This window comes from Nicotiana sylvestris, chromosome 8 (assembly GCF_000393655.2).
Source record: "Nicotiana sylvestris chromosome 8, ASM39365v2, whole genome shotgun sequence".
Taxonomy (NCBI): Eukaryota; Viridiplantae; Streptophyta; class Magnoliopsida; order Solanales; family Solanaceae; genus Nicotiana; species Nicotiana sylvestris.
In genome coordinates, this window is record NC_091064.1 from 17,254,551 (window position 1) to 17,271,391 (window position 16,841).

A 16,841-nucleotide genomic window follows, 5' to 3' on the forward strand; every position below is an offset into this window, starting at 1 on the left:
CAACCAGTGTATTTTAATTAATTTTAAAGTTTCACACCTAAACATGGAATTTACTTTTGATATAGAGAAAGAAGGGAATTAACTATCCAAACTTTATACTATAGGATAATTGAGAATAGAAAATTTTATATACCTGAGTTCAAGAACTAGTGATTTGTAAAGAAACCCAAAACTTTCCGTTGCCTGCATGAGTAAGCAGCCTGTGTTTCGTAGCTCTCTATTTCGTGAGAGAACAAAACACTAGTTCTGTTTTTTCGTATAAGGCTTTTTCCTTCTGCCTTTTGCGTGAATGACAAAAACCCATTATTTAAGGCTTTAAGCCTTTTGCCTTCCCCTTTTATGGGCTTTAGGCTGCCCCCACCTTTTTTATTATTTTGACCCCCCCTTTTTCTTATTTTAACTTAACTAATAATTAATGATACCCAATTTTAATAATTAATAATATTAAAATTATTAATATTTCCCTAATTGTATATCCAATTATTTTTAAATAGAGAAGTAACTCAAAGTCAATCACCAGGGTTTAAATCCGTAATAGAAGTATAATTTTTATGCACTCAAGGCAAGATTTAAAAAAATTAAATTCTATAATTAGCGTGCATTGAAACTTTTATAGATTTGAGGAGTGTTACACTGCTAATTTGGCGAGGCCGTCTGCTTCGATGTTTTGTGCACGGGGAATCTGGTAGAGCTGACATTCACCAAACTCGGGCAACAGCTTCCAGATCTCGGTCTGGTATTTTTGTAACCTTTGCTCTTTAATCTAGAAAGTCCCTGTGACTTGGTTGACGACGAGTTGAGAGTCACAGCGTAGTATGACCCGTCTTGCCCCGTACTTGAGTGCTAGCCTTAATCCTGCAATCACGACCTCATACTCAGCCTCATTGTTAGTCATGTCCGGGTATCTTATGGACTAGCGAATCACTTTGCCTATTGGGACTTCGAGTACGAGTCCCAGTCCGGACTCTGATGTGGTAGAAGCACCGTCAGTATACAAAATCCATAGATCTTGTGTTTGGGGAGAGGCGTGGGTGGTTCTTTTTTGACTTCGGGCATTATTTGTGCGCTGAAGTCGGCAGCGAAGTCAGCAAGGACTTGTGACTTTATCGTCATTCGCGATTGATATGTGATATCATGCTCGCTTAATTCTATGACTCATTTGGCTAACCTGCCCAATAACTCGGGTTTATGCAAAATACTTCTCAAGGGAAAAGTCATGACTACCGAGATGGGGAGGCACTGGAAGTAAGGTTTAAGCTTTTGCGAAGCTACGACCAAGCTAGGGCCAATTTTTCGAGGTGGGGATACCTCGTTTTGGAGTCGACTAGTGTTTTGATAATGTAATAGATGGGAGATTGCGTACCTTTATTTTCTCGGACTAGGACTGCACTCACAACTACTTCGGACACATCGAGGTACACGAGGAGGCACTCCTCAGGTTCTGGTTTTGAAAGCAGTGGTGGTGATGACAACTAGGCCTTTAACTCCTTCAGGGCTTGGGCGCACTCGGAGGTCCATTGGAGGTCATTATCCTTCTTGAGTACGCCGAAGAATTTGTGACACCTATCAGATGATCGCGAGATGAACCTTGAAAGGGCGGCGATGCAGCCAGTCAACCTCTGAACCTATTTTTTTGGTGGTTAAGTGATATGGTATCCCTTCAATGGCTTTGATATGGTCGGAGTTGACCTCGATGCCTCGCTGTGACACTAGGAAACCTAAGAATTTTCCTGAGACTACACCGAATGCACTCTTTTCGGGGTTTAGTTTCATTCCATATTGCCTGAGTATGTCGAAGGTTTCTCTCAAGTGATCAATGTGATCTTCTTTTCTTTTGGACTTGACCAGCATGTCGTCTATGTAGACTTCCATTATCTTGCTGAGTTGATCCTTGAAAATTCTTGTTACCAACCTTTGGTACGTTGCCCCTGCGTTTTTCAATCCGAAAGGCATAACTCTATAGCAGTACGTTCCTTGATGGGTGATGAGATTGGTTTTTTCCAGATCTTCCTCTTCCACGAGGATGTGATTGTGGCCTGAGTAAGCGTCCAAAAAACTCAGCAGTTCGTGCCTGGCCGTTGCGTTGATGAGTTGATCGATATGAGGTAATGGGAATGAATCTTTGGGGCATGCTTTATTTAAATCTGTAAAATCTACGCACATTCGCCACTTCCCATTTTTCTTTTTCACCATCACCACATTGGCAACCCATTGGGGGTATTTTGACTCTCTGGCGGAGCCATTTTCCAATAGCTTTTCGACTTCTTCACGTACTGCATCGTTTATCGCGGAGTTGAACTTATGCCTAACCTGCCTCACCGGAGGTAGAACGGGTCGACGTTCAGTTTGTGTGTAGCGATTTCTTTTGGGATACCTAGCATATCTACATGGCTAAAAGCAAACAAGTCTACGTTAATAGTTAAGAATTGATAGAATTTACCAGTTTCTTGAAGCTTGCAGCCGATGTAAGCTTTCTTGCTATGGTCGTTGTCATCTATTGGATGGGGTCGAGATCTTTTATGGCTTCCACCATTTCAGGGTCTCTGATGACGTCTTCCCTTTCATCGCAGCTCGACCTCGATCCTGTTAATTGCTATGCCTCTTTTGCATTGCTCTTCATTTGTTGAGTGGTTGTAGAATCCAGGGTGATGCGGTAGCATTCTCGAGATGTGTGTTGTTCTCCTCATATACTGAATATTCCCCATAGGGTTGGAAATTTGATGACTTGGTACAAGCTGGAGGGGATGGCCCTCATGGCGTGTATCCATGGTCGTCCTATTATGATGTTGAATGCCATGTCCTGGTCCATGATATGGAATGTGGTTTCCAACGCGCCAGGATGGGGAGTTTAATTTCTCCAGATGTTCGTTCAACTGCATTGTTAAACCCTGTTAGTGTGATACAATGCGACACTATCAGTTCCATTTAAGCAAGTACTCGAGGGTGGATGATGCATGCGCCACTCCCATCGTCTACCATAATGCGTCTCACATATGTATCTAAAATTTGTAAAATGATAACACGAGCATCGTAGTGAGGGAAAGCCAAACCGTGGGTATCTGACTTATCGAAGATGATACTTTCTTCGAGTTCGTCATACCGTTCGTGGGTGATCGACCGTTTGAGACTATGGGTTGTGGTGAATTTTACGCTATTTATAGAAGCGTTGTCGCCGCCGCCGATGATCATTTGTATGGTACGGGTTGGTAAGGGCGGCTTCGGCGGCCCCTGTTGTTCGCGTCCTCTGGCGAAGTTGGTCCTTCCGCGGTCGCTCAGTAACTCCTTGAGGTGTCCTTATCGAAAGATGTTTACGACCTCCTATCTTAGGGCAATGCAGTCCTCGGTTTTGTGCCCTCGTTCTTGGTGGAACTCGCAAAATGCGTCCGACTTTCTAGTGTTTGGATCTGACCTTATCTTTTGTGGCCACTCGAATGTTTCAATGGAACGTGTGGGCAACTGTGAGTACCAAGTTAATGCTCCTCCGGTGAGGGTTTCGCCGAATTTTTTCAACAAGATGGAGGATAAATGTTCTTCGGCGAGGTCGTTGCCTTTTACAGCAGTGATATAGTGAGTCACATGGTCTTCGGGATCTGTCGTGCCATCATATATTTTAAGGTAGGGCGGAATTTTGAAGGTATTTGGTATGGCATGCGGGGCGGTTTCATCACTGCATGTTTTCTCGACAAACCGACCAACACCTCTCTTTTGAAAGAGTTCTGGGGCACCTGGTATTTTGTCGACCCTTTCTTGGTGCTCTCTCATTTGGTCCCTAAGCACTCTGTCCTCGTTCTCCATTCCCTCGATCTTTTTCAAAATGGCTGTGAGTGTGTCGTCGCCTGCATTATTAACAGTGTGAGTAATACTTGTTATTGAAGGGAAAGGGCTATGCTGCTCGACCGTTGTCGATGTAACGCGAGTCCTTGCGGTTTCTATGACTGTATCCTGAGCGGGCTTATGGAGGATGCTGGTTAGCGTGTCAGTTAGCCAAGCCTCAAGGAGCTTTTTCACTGCTGGTGGCGTCTCTTTCGTCATGGATGTGAAGGCTCCTTTACCGCAGGACGTTGCGATACTGCCATGAGGGAGAGGCGACCCGCCTCGCCTGGGAGAGGCATTAGGCGTTATGTCCTCGCCTTCTGTTTCAGAGACCTCATTGATGGTGTTCAAGAGATTGGTGGTGAGGCCAGTCATTACCCTCGTTCTTTCTTCTCTGTTACCTGCCATATCAGATCTGTGTGTACAAGGAAAAGGAATTTTGTTCTTTTTTGTTAGTAATCCGTGCTAGTTGTAGATATAGAAGAAACTAAAAATCTAACTAGGAAATCCCCACGGACAACGCCAAAATGTTTGACCAAAAAAGAATAATATATACTTTTAGTTAAACTTTTAATTTTTATGTAACGAAGGGTTAAACCTAGTTAGTGATAGTGTCTTTAGATTTAGAACTTGGCAGTACAAGTAATATGGGATAACGTTAATGATGAACTGGAATCAGTGCACATTTAATATTCCAAAAGTTGTGAGCAATAATGGAGGAATATCAAGCAATAAATAACAATAAATTATATTTATGTAAATAAGGAGAATGATTCACCCAATAATGAATGAGGTGGATGATTCTTCCTTTTGACAATGATAAAAGACAGGCAAATCCTAGCATATTTGAACTATTCTCGGATCTGATGGAATAGTATGGAATAATATGAGCAAGAATCTTGATGAAAAGGTAGAATTTGTATTTTTGTCAGAGAGAGAATCTTCTTCTCAAAAAGTGTTCTTATCAAATGAATATCACACGCCTTATCCCCTTATCCCTTTTTTTATTTATACAAGACATATCCCTAACAACCCTAATAGTACTAATGAAGAGAATATCCCAGGGAATATTCCTTTCAATGTCTTATTTCAAATAGTGACCGTTACCGCTATTGGCACATGAACAATCGATCTCGACCATGGTTAACTCCTCGGTCACGAACCTTGATGCTTCCTAGTCGACCTCGGCCGATCTCTTCTGTGACACCACTTTACACTTAATTTCCTCGGGGCAGATTTTGGCCTATACAATATTCCTATATGATATGATAAGAGGCAGCAGTACAAACTAAGTGGCCAAGTATAGGACAAAAAAGAATAAATATGAAATCTTTAAGCAAACGCCACAACCGAAAAATAGGCTAGTTCATAAAATCAATAGGCCGTGCTAGCCTTTGCTGTAATTACTTTTCCCATAGGTGAAAAAACAAAGGAATCGTTCTTGCTTGAAAACGATTGCCAATACGGTTGTTGGTACATGTCTTTATTCAATATAAATTCGATCTGAGTTCTTGGAATTAGAATAAATTTGAAAAATCGCGAAATCTTGATGATATTCTCTATCTAACAAATGAAAAGCCTGCAATATATAACTATTAATTAGAAGCGGTGAACCCTAAAACTGTTCAAAATAATGATGCTTTTAGGTAGACGAATTTGAGTAATGATGCACATAATAGCCTGATTTGCTGTCACTTATTCTACAAAGCAATTTAGAACGCCTATCTGAATGCCTTGGAAATGATTAGGTTTTTCTCCTAGTAGGCAGAAAAAAACTTTACACCAAATCACAGTAATGATCTATCAAATTTAAGTGATTAATTTTCGGAGCGATACATCAATGGCAATCCAATTAATCATTTGAAGCAAAATCTAACGTTTACAATACCAGAAAAGAGTTTTGCAGCAGCGGAGCCGCATTGGCCAAAGGTGGTCAATTGAATTCCAAATCTAACATTAACAATACCAAATGAGAGTTCTGCAGCTGCGGAGACATTGGTCAAGAGTGGTAAATTAAATTCCCTTTGCTAGAAAATTTTATAGGTAATTTTTTTTATGTATACATATATTGATCGCTGAATCTTAATTACGAAATGAAAACTTTTATAGTATAGTAGCAACAAGGATTCAAAAAATACTTCGATCATAGGTTCCACTCTTAACTGTGACATTTAGTCACTACAAAAGAAAAAATTACAATTAGCTTAACTTCGCTCGTAGCTAAAAATATTTCTTAATAATCCATCGCTAAAGAGGATTAGCAACGATTTTTTTTGTTTAGTTATAGAATATATCCGTCCTTAATTCCTGTTTCCTGTTTTTTTAGTAGTGAGTGCTTTTGAATTTTGTCTCGAATCCGTAGCTAATTCCTGTTATTTTTAGTAGTGAGTGCTTTTTGAACCCCTTTGTCTCGAATCCTGCCTGCGCCCCTAGGTTTGCTGGCTGTCCAACAAATTACCTCCCTCAATAAAAAAGTACTGCGGTAACAAGGAGTAAATTCAATAGGTGATATAAAAACAAATAGAAACAAAAGTCATCATAAATGATCTTCATATTCCTTGTATGTAGGAGTGGCAAACAGGCGGGGCAGATCGAATATGATTCGGGTCGAAAACGAGTAATGAAAAAATAGATAAATTCCGACCTGACCCATATATAATACAGATAAAAAACGGGTTAATCGGCGGATAATATGGATAACCATATTATCCATGACTTCTTGCATATGATCACTTTTGGGAGGATTCTTAGTCTCTCTAACTTGAGGAACCCCCAATTTGAGGCTTAACAAATATAAAAAGTAGACCCATTGGTTAATCATTTTCTAAATGGATAATATGGCTCTTATCCATATTTGACCCATTTTTTAAAAGTTCATTATCCAACACATTTTTTAGTAGATAATATAGGTGGTTAACTGTTTTCTTTTAACTATATGTCACCCCTACTTGTACTATGTTAATGTTATGGATTGTCACGTTCTTCTCTCTCATGCAATAATGCTAGGTCACGTTAAAGTCGAAGTCTTTGAGGCCAATAAAAGTAGCTTCATCTGTCAACATAAACTTTCCCCATTATGTACGAGAAACCTATCAAATTGTAGTATCTTTAGCTCATCTTTAATCCAAATCCTGTTCTCCACTTACCAGACTTCACATAGAAGCAGAAAGGTATGGAACTTTGTGGTCCTCACATATTCTTTCCCCTCTCTTTCACCTTTATTTAAGTGTCACTTTATTCATCTTCTCATATTCTTGTGCTCCTCTCTAGTTTTTCCCAACTAGTTTTTTTTTCCTCCTCAAAAAGATGGAAACTAGCAAATGGGAAGAGAAGAGAAGCATGATGGAAGAGGAGGATGACGAGGAAGACGAAGATGTTGTAGAGGACAACAAAAGGAAGAGGGTCTTGACTCGCTCGGGAAGGAAGGTACCTGGCGGAGAGGGTTCAAAGCTGCCTTCCTGTCAAATTGAGGACTGCACTGCAGATATGGCAAATGCCAAGACATACCATCGCCGCCACAAGGTCTGTGAATTTCATGCAAAGGCTCCGGCAGTACTTATTGGCGGACTCCGACAGCGTTTCTGTCAGCAATGCAGCAGGTTCACAACTCTAAATCTTTCAATAGACATTTGAGTTTAACTTCTATACACCGATGACATCACCTAAAAGATAATTACAAGGAACTGCCCATACACTTGGAAAATAAGGTAGGCAATTTGCTACAACAGGTTAAATTACACAGTGCTTGTGTTGTCTTAAAATGCAGTTATATGCGCTTAGAACACACACAGCCACTAGGCATACAAACAAGCATTTCAATTAGCCGGTGACCACAAAACAGGATAACTTTAGCTAAAGCCCAAATGCATCTACATCAAAGAACATTACCTTCAAGAAGAACAAAACCGGAGTGGCACAAAGTTGCAACGCTGATAATCCTCCTCACATGTTATGCTTCAGGGATATCATTTTATTTAAGATAACAATATATTCTTCATGAAAAGCTCAATTTTGAGTCTATAGAGTAGGTAGCCTTCAGATTCACATTGCATGGAACCAAAGCCAAATCAAACAACTATGGGGGCAGCCCGGTGCACTAAACTCCCGCTATGCGCGGGGTCCGGGGAAGGGCCGAACCACAAGGGTCTATTGTACGTAGCCTTACCCTGCATTTCTGCAAGAGGTTGTTTCCACAGCTTGAACCCGCCGTGATTTCCTAGTCACATAACAACAACTTTACCAGTTACACCGAGGCTCCCTTTCCAAAATCAAACAACTATAATAACAGTAATTTCTTTTGTATGAATTTCATTGTGCTCAGTGCTGCTTTAAATTCAAAGGAAAGTGCATTCTAAATCAATAAAACTAGAATGGAGAACAATCTGTTTGTCGAGTCTCAAAATGGGGATTCTTTGTCTTCCCCTGCTTTTATTCGGCAGGCAGGAAATCTGGACCGAAGATACTGACAGGATAGATATCTGAACCTCCTAGGTAAGATTGATTGCATCTGATACTAGGGTATTTTCAGAAGGTATCTTCATTTCCTATAAAGAGAGAGAGAGAGACAAAATATTACCACTATAGAGAAAAATAATTTCTCTACTCTCAAACAGGGTTTATTCTTGTCAGCCAATTTTTATTCCAAAAGCAGGAGATAGGCTTGATTCAACTAATATTGGGGTATGCTAAAGAAGATTCACCCATTTCGCACGGATTTTACTGATCTTCTAATCAGCTGCTTTCAAGTTGCAAACTCTAGGCATAGGTAAAAATTAAGTACTGCAAACTCACCATCGTCTGACAACTGAAGCATAAAAACTGAGTAAGAACCAACAGTAAGACAAAGAAATAAGCAAGGGCAAAGCTTTTTTCTTCCTAGAGCCCTTTCCCTTAGTGACTAGAATGGAACCAACCAGATCTTTATTTACGGTCTTTTTTCTTGCTCTATTTTGTTGCAAGGATGTTGTAACTTGGTTCTCTTGTGTCCTCTCAGACCTTTTCTGCGGAAATTCATTTCTTTTGTATCATGAATTTATAATATGCAGGTTTCATCAGTTGGGGGAGTTCGATGAAGCAAAAAGAAGTTGCAGGAGACGTTTGGCAGGCCACAACGAACGCCGTCGTAAAAGTTCATGTGATTCTCCTGGAGAAGGGTCAAGTTAAAGGGGCATCAGTCCAATGGCAGTAAAACCACCTACTTGTGGACTGATGGAAAGATAAACTCCCACCAAAAAATATAATCACGGTTTACCATGCTCGCTCTCTTCTGTCACTAGCCTTTTTAACAAAAATTATCATGTAAGGTATGCATTGAGTAGTAATTCCATTTCGCTTGAAAGGAAAGGAGTATGAAAGTGTGTGTCATTAACTTTGTCTGTTAGTACTTCGATAGTACGTAGACTGAAAATATAATTATGCTGTGTTACATATCGATGCTGCTTGAAACCTTCCCTCTTGACAGGCCATCTCACACTTACAAAGTTTCTTTATTTTTTCTAATTATCATCACTCTCACAGAACTAGAGACTAGTTTAAAAATGCTTTCCACCTCATGCAACAAAACAGCACTCAATGAGCATCACAAAATATAAACTCTGTGTCAGAAACAGGTAGAATTGACCTGTTCAATTAGGCATATAGTTAGTATTCGACCCTACTGAAGCAGATTGGAGTATGCAAGACCGTTTTTCATAGAATATATCACCAATATTGCAGCTAATAATGTTGTGCAATAAAGCTTAAGAACACTCCAACTTCAATTAACTTTGACCAATAACCAACCACATTAATCAAGCTACGATACTACCTTTGGTCCTCCGAAGAGATAAAGGAAAAAATAACGTGAGAGAACCACAAAGCATAATTAAAGATGCTCGGATTATCTCATTAAAAAATAGCATGCTTGTGCCAAATTAATAGTGCGATGGTGAGTGCACATCAAAAGAATCATGGAGTAATCTTGCCACGAGCCTCTAAAGCTTTAAGCCAGCAGGCAACCAGAATAGTATTGGCAGCAGTCAAGATATCTTACTAGTTCAAATCACGCTTGATTCCCAACAATTTGGCAGACAGCTCCCATGCGACAATTGCAGCTGCATTAGCAGGAAAAGCTCTGACAATTGTAGGACCTAGACCCGTATAGCATCCTCTAAGACCGGATCTCCCATAAATCTACAATAATAAACTGAATCAGGCATTTCGTGTAGTATTTCAAGTTCCAAAATACAAGAGATTATGGTAACTACCGATTTTAAAATGCGAAACGGATTTCTCGTATGGTTTTTCTCTGGGGTAGTCTGAATTATAGTTTTTGCTACATCCAAGGGCAGAACTGCTGACCAACACTGGAAAGGGCAGATGCACAAATTAATTGTGGATAGAGCATCACATGGAAAGTTTACAAACAGTACAGAACAAAACAAGGACAAGAGGTAGGCTAATCAAGTAATATTACGAGGAGAAATCATAAAGAATGTGGTAATTCCAACAAGCGTACTCACTGCTATACCACCAAGACCACCACTCATTATTCCAACTCCAACATCAACCAGGTGGCTTGACTCAGAGGAAGCACCTTTCCGTCGTAGATGCAAGTGATAACGAACATATTCATATGTACTAAAGAAGACAGCGTTTCCCAAAGATTCTCTTAATAAAGTCGTGAAGCCTCCTCGAAATATGCCTGTGAGCTGGAGAGGTTGTTTGTCAGCTTAAACGTACACCAGAAGCCAAATTTGCATCGATCAAAAAATTTCTCACCCCTTCACTTTTTACAGTTTTAACAGCACACTCAAGTGGACCACTATATCTACTGGAGCTTGGTACCACAGAATCAGCACCTTGAACTTGCATCCTACACTGGAAATAACAGATATAACAAGGATGATACTTTCCAAGTAATTCTACAGCAGGATGTTATGAACTCTCGCACCACTTACCTTCACCAGTTCTGATGGGCATAGAATGAAGCTGATAATAGCTCCTCCAAAGGCAGCTGAAGGAACTATTGCACGAGGCAGGGGCTTACCTCCATCTGGTCCACCCTTTAAAGCAAACACCAAATGTTCGTCATTAATAACAAACTGCTGAGATGTTGTCACAAAAGTGCCAAAGTTCCAAGATACACGTTAATGGTTCTAAGAGCAGTTGGCTTTCAACATATACTAGTATCTGACAATCTTCAAATTGAAAGACACAGCAAAATCATCGCTGGATGAACGTTGAACAAACCTGCAGCAGTAGTTTTGTTTGGGAGTAAATACCAAATACAAGTGAGCTCTCAAAGGCCATGCCAATGAACGAAGATGTAGCTCCTCGATATAGCCCCTTAACCTGCCACAGAAAATCTTTATCAGCCCAGGTCCTTCAGAGCCCTGAATCCCTGTGCCACACAAGAAGAAAAAAGAACAAAAGAAAAGAAAAAAGATAATTGCAGCATAGACAACAAAAATCGACTTTTTCTGGTGTACTCAATAAAAAAGGATATAAGATAAGGCTTACAGGTAAAAATATTATCTCAATTTATTTGAAGAAACAGAAACTAGCTTCTTGTATAAACAAGAAACAGCATTTGGTGGCAATTTTACTTGACAAACGGTCAAACCGGCATAACTTGGCATTTATGTAAAAGAGCCTCAAGTGAGCTCTGTTTCCTCAGATCTGTTTACGTGCTACTTCAGTAACCAGAAACTTTAGACATATCTTCAGCGGAATAAGCAAATACGATCATACACGCATGAATATAAATAGCGCAAGTAAAGATATATCACATTTAGTATATAGAAGACAAGGCTTATCGAAAAATGTGGATGGATTGAACATAATGGGATCTTTCAACATCAGAAAAGCATTTAAGTACAGAGATTACACGTTCTACCAACTAAACAACATTAATAAACAGAACAGGTAAAGCTCAAAGTTGGATCTAGGAAGAAGTTGAGAGGCATACTCCTTCAGTTTGTAATATTCTAGCAGCACAATGCAATCCATTATTGTACTTTATTCCACGAGCTTCTGTATTGTGTTTCTGGAGCTTTACCTGACAAATACATTTCACTTAATTCAATAGGCAGACCCAGAGAAAGTTACAAGAACCTCTAACGCCTGCACAAGTATATAGTATATGATACTATTAAGATCTTCAGTAAGCATAAAGGTGACATTCAGAGGGGCAGATGTAGTGTACACCTGCTAGGTTCATACTAATGGTGGCAAAATGGATAAAAAATAGTTATCCATCAGAATCGTCCACTAAAAATTGGGTTGGATAATGAACTTTTTAAAAATGAGTCAAATATGGATAAGATCTATATTATCTACTTTAAAATGGATAACCAGTGGGTTTAACTTTTACATTTGCAAAGACTCAAATTGGATTTTCCTCAAATTTGGGAGACTAAAATTTCTCCCAAAAGTGATCACACTCAAGAAGCCATGGATAATATGGATACCTATATTATCCACTCGTTAACCTATTTTCTCTCCATATTAAATATGGGCGGGTCAGATATTTTATCCGTTTTTGCATTACCCGTTTTCGACCCACCCATATTCAATCCAACCCAACCTGCCCGTTTGCCACCCCTATTCATAACCGAACCTAGTAGCTTTGACTCGGACCCTATATGTGTTAAGAAATCCATTAAAGCATAAATAGTAGATTTTGGACCAAGCAAATCAAATGTGCTGTGGTGAGTTTTGAACTCGACCCTATAAAGTTCCTAGATTTGCCTCTAGCGACAATATGATGTGCTTCAAAGACAATACCTTACCCTATTTCCTAAAACTTTTACTTACTTTTCAATAGCTAGGATGAACAAAGTAAGACAACGCAATTGTGAAAATCAGAATATATGAATCCTCACCGACCATGTTACTCTATTTAAACTCATCTCGTACCATTATATGCAAATTCTAATAAGAAGGTAGTAGAAGTTCTCTAACTAATTCCAGGGGAAACATGTGGTTTATTGGGTTAACTACATCTAACGGCCAAAAACAACAAAATACAGAAATCTCAAATTGTGTTGCATCTAGCCATTCATCTATGAATACATAAAAAACCAGGAGCATTATTTATCCAAAAATATATACGATAAATGATAATAATGAAAAAGGGGGGGGGGGGGTTAAATGTCAATTGCATAAATCAATTGAGTAATGCAAATGGGTATTTCTGTGGAGGAATTTACCTTGACGGTATCAAAAGGGTGACCAGTAATAACCATAGCAATACCGGCCATTAGACCCGCTACATAGTCCTTGTACCCGGAACTTCCCGGATCCATTTCCCTTTTCTTCCCACTCAATTATTTGCTGTTTTGGAATTGTGCTGGGTTTTTTAAGGGGTTTTAGCTCAATACTAAAGTCCAATAATTTGCTGGTTACAGCGGCTCTCTCTCTCTCTCTGACTACAGTCGGAAGTGGGAATTGGCACTTTTGGTTATCACCGAATTCGAGAAGATGACAAAATTTGTCCCTATGTTCGGGATAGGTTTAGAATAGTCTCTTAAGTATATTCTTAAGCAATTCTAATCCCTAAGTTTGTCAAAAGTAAGTACTTTTGGTCATCGTCGAGTATTTAATAAACTTTAGTTGTTAAAATTTATCGGAAACAACTTATGTACCTTTTCAAACTAGGGGTAAGGTCTGCATAGGGGTGTACAAAGAAAACCGACAAATCGCACCAATCGGATAATCCGAGTCAAACCGAGAAAAAAACCCCGACTATGGTTTGTTTTGATTTGGTTTGGTGTGGAAAAAAACCCGACCATAATTGGTTTGGTTTGATTTTAACTAAAGAAAGTCAAAACGAAACCAAACTAACCCGACATTATATATATAGAAATTTTAGATATATTTAATATATAAATATACTTATTGTGATGTAATTTATAAATATTTCTTAAATTTTTTCATAATTTTATCTTTTAAGGTATTATTTCAAGGTTGGACTTAGAACTTTTGAATGTTCCAATAAGTTTTATAGTCATTAATATTAGTAAATTAAATAATGCTAACAAAAGATCAAACCAAAATCAAATCAATACTAATGCTAACAAAAGACATTCAATTCAATACTACGAACGAGAATGTATTGAATATCTATTTTTGTTTTGCAATAATTTAGATAAAAATGCATAACCTATTTTTATTTTTTCTTTAGCATTTAATCATGTAATTAATACTCCCTTATTAGTCTACTTATTTTAGCATAACTTAGTACTTTTAGATTATGCTTATTTTTGTTATGGCTTTTTAATTAGCAATATTCATATTACATAATTTTATTGTCTTTATTGTAGAATTTTTAGGATAATGTCATGACACATCTCATATTTCGTATTATTTTCTTGGAAAATACTTTATATAGTTGTATCTTATTAGGATTAAAGAAATATTTTGAGCATAATTTATATATTTTGTTCTACGAAGATTTTACTGGAAAAAAAAACCCGAAAACCCGAGAAAATCCGAGAGTGAAAAACCCGAGTTTTATTGGTTTGGTTTGGTCTTTAGATTTAATAACCCGATACAATTGGTTTGATTTGGTAATTGTAAAATCTGAACCAACCCGACCTATGTACACCCCTAGACACTACCATTTCCAAAACCCACTGCATGAGATTATATTATATTTGTTGTTGTTATTATTGCTAAAGTTATGAACTTGTGAAAAAAGGATTAAACATTACCTCATTTTTGTGGTGCAGTTTTTATAGTTTTTGTTATTTTTGTATATCAATAATCTGGTGTAGCTTTTTGAAGTGTAGTTTCCACTGCCCCTCTGTTGGCACAAAATTTAAGGAAAAATATTTTTAAAAGTTGTGATCTTAGAGACATAAAGAATAAAGGTGTTATTGGATCATATCAATTATATGGTTATAAAAACTTCTCATTAAAGGTAAAATAAGTAAAATAAAAAATTTAAAATTAAATAATTTTAAAATATAAAAATTTATCATTCTTTTTTAAACGAACTAACAAGAAAAGTGCATTATATAATTAAAAATGGAGGGAGTACTTTTATGTCTTTTTGGTGTGTAGTGTCATTTTTTGTGGTGCAATTTTATAAAATTTGATGGGACTTTCTTGGTATTTCTAGTTAAATCCTTTTAATACATGTTTCATTAAATCTAACAGCTAGAGTTTGCTAAATATTTGATTGAGACTAAATGTGCTCAGTTTTGCAAATTTAGAGGGCCAAAATTGCTCCGAAATATATTTTGAAATATCATTTTAAAGTTTAAACCCACCCCAAACACAAGGGATTGTTCTTGATATTTTCTCTGCCGATTTCACTAATTTTCTTTTGTCAAGTTTGACTTTTAACAATTTGTTTTTGCCGATTCAACTCAAATTTTTCAAGACGTATGCCAAAATATCACAAATCAAAGTAATTTCTTTTAGACTAGAGTTGTGTTATGAATTCATGAGTTGCTTTTTTTTTTTTTTAATAAAATGTGTTATGTGCTTTTTCGTTTTTTGTTGTTGAAAGTTGATACTCGCTTTTTCGTTTTTTGTTGTTGAAAGTTGAAACTCCATGTATCCACCTACGTAAGCAAAGCATCATGACCTCCAAACTTAGATCGAGAAGATATAGATTTACAATAAAAGTAAAAAAATAACGGAATTACAATCATTTTTTAAAATATTAAATTACGTGAACAAGACGAAATGAATACAATGATTCATATTAGCCAATCTCAATCAATATGATATTAAGGCGTAATTGGTAGGATTTAACCTTGCATCTAAGTGATACGATGTACAGATATGATCATTAGTTACAACTCCAATTCCACCTATTACTAGTTAATACGAGGTGTTACTGCTTCATATTATTTTATGTTTGACACAAATCTCTTTTCAACCAACTTATTTGATTTCGTTTTTCATTATTTTGAACATATATTTCTCTATCGAACTTTCTTTAATTTAATATTTCTTTGTCTCAAAACTGAATCTTTAAGTTGAGGCTTATGTAACAAGACCAGTGAATGAGCTAAAGCTCCATATAGCTGAGATTGGAAATGGGTCAAAATTACATATATGTTATTTAGAAGTCGCATTCACCAATTGCTTTATATAATCGCACGCACTTATTGCGTTTTATAGGTCGCATTTGAACCAAGACAAACAAAATCAGAACATGGAAGGGAAACTCCATTGGTCTCACCAAATTCTTGGCTCTATAATGCAGATAGGAGATGGAGAGTTTCCAACAATCACCAAAATCTTCATTTTGGTGAAAGGCCAGACTTAAAGAGTAAGTTCTTTGCAAATATGCCATCTTAATTTTCTGTTGAGCTTCCAAAATGACAAAGATACATATAGATATAACAGTGTATTGATTAGAGGCAGAGTTCTATGCATTGAATTGAACCTATTGCTTTCAACTCAGAACTAAGGTGGCAAATGAGGAGGTTAGATCAAACTTGTACGGGCCAAAAATTAAATCAATAGATCATGAACTAGCCAGGACTAAAGTTTGTTTGAATCAAAATGGGTCAAATAGCTGGTCATAAAACACCTGCCTAACATTCAATCTCTCATTTTTTTTTTATATTTTGCTTTTTGGAAGAAAAGAAAAGAATGTTAAAGCTTGTGTATTTTTCTGAAATTATTAGCTTAACTTCTTTCAACTTTATATAATTCCTAATCTCCAAATGTTATTTTGTATGGTTGTGTCACATTTTGACCCGTTAAGATACACTATTTTGACCCGTTGTTCGATGGTTCATTTCGGGTGCAATCTGTTGAGTCAAGTTAACAAACATATCATAACTCGACCTGTTTATATTTGGGCGGGATAGACGGGTTACTTTGATTTTGTCACCTCTATCTCTAGACTGACATAAATGATTTAACGTTCTAATTTGGTTGCAGGAATCCTGTGTGAGAGGAAAGAATCAAGTGTTGGAGTTCTTGTGTGTGGACCAAAGAAGATGAGGCATGAAGTTGCAAACATATGTTCATCAGGTTTTGCAGCCAACCTACAATTTGAGTACATTAACTTCAGCTGGTGA

General features: G+C 37.5%; 2 protein-coding genes across 5 annotated transcripts; one reads left to right on the forward strand and one right to left on the reverse strand.

Annotated features, from left to right (window-relative positions):
- Positions 1-5,866: 5,866 nt before the first annotated feature.
- LOC104212521 (mitochondrial arginine transporter BAC1) lies at positions 5,867-13,258 on the reverse strand. Of its 4 annotated transcripts, none has more exons than XM_070153062.1 (9): positions 13,005-13,258; positions 11,762-11,851; positions 11,044-11,145; positions 10,752-10,856; positions 10,573-10,671; positions 10,314-10,502; positions 10,059-10,157; positions 9,845-9,984; positions 5,867-6,290 (listed from the first exon to the last, which is right to left on the reverse strand). In XM_070153062.1, exons 1-9 carry the CDS (start codon positions 13,098-13,100, stop codon positions 6,176-6,178), a joined length of 1,035 nt encoding a protein of 344 aa, XP_070009163.1. In that variant the 5' UTR covers positions 13,101-13,258; the 3' UTR covers positions 5,867-6,175. The 4 variants fall into 4 exon arrangements, with proteins under 4 accessions (XP_070009163.1, XP_070009164.1, XP_009760111.1 ...); XM_070153063.1 differs by lacking the exon at positions 5,867-6,290 and adding an exon at positions 7,725-8,029 and having other exon boundaries at positions 13,005-13,257; XM_009761809.2 differs by lacking the exon at positions 5,867-6,290 and adding an exon at positions 8,560-8,956 and having other exon boundaries at positions 13,005-13,257.
- Positions 6,765-9,242, forward strand: LOC104212522 (squamosa promoter-binding protein 1). Its single transcript, XM_070153064.1, has 3 exons — positions 6,765-6,983; positions 7,084-7,412; positions 8,859-9,242. Exons 1-3 carry the CDS (start codon positions 6,780-6,782, stop codon positions 8,974-8,976), a joined length of 651 nt encoding a protein of 216 aa, XP_070009165.1. The 5' UTR covers positions 6,765-6,779; the 3' UTR covers positions 8,977-9,242.
- Positions 13,259-16,841: the final 3,583 nt, after the last annotated feature.

Bases quoted from the DNA above. Each gene is read 5' to 3' on its own strand.
- LOC104212522 (XM_070153064.1), top strand. From the start codon at position 6,780: ATGGATTGTCACGTTCTTCTCTCTCATGCAATAATGCTAGGTCACGTT. The intron at 6,984-7,083 runs GTATGGAACTTT...GCTCCTCTCTAG, and splicing joins CTTCACATAGAAGCAGAAAG to TTTTTCCCAACTAGTTTTTT. The intron at 7,413-8,858 runs GTTCACAACTCT...TATAATATGCAG, and splicing joins TTCTGTCAGCAATGCAGCAG to GTTTCATCAGTTGGGGGAGT.
- LOC104212521 (XM_070153062.1), bottom strand. From the start codon at position 13,100: ATGGATCCGGGAAGTTCCGGGTACAAGGACTATGTAGCGGGTCTAATG. The intron at 11,852-13,004 runs GTAAATTCCTCC...TGTATTTGTCAG, and splicing joins ACCCTTTTGATACCGTCAAG to GTAAAGCTCCAGAAACACAA. The intron at 6,291-9,844 runs GTAAGATATCTT...TTGTTACCGCAG, and splicing joins ATCAAGCGTGATTTGAACTA to TACTTTTTTATTGAGGGAGG.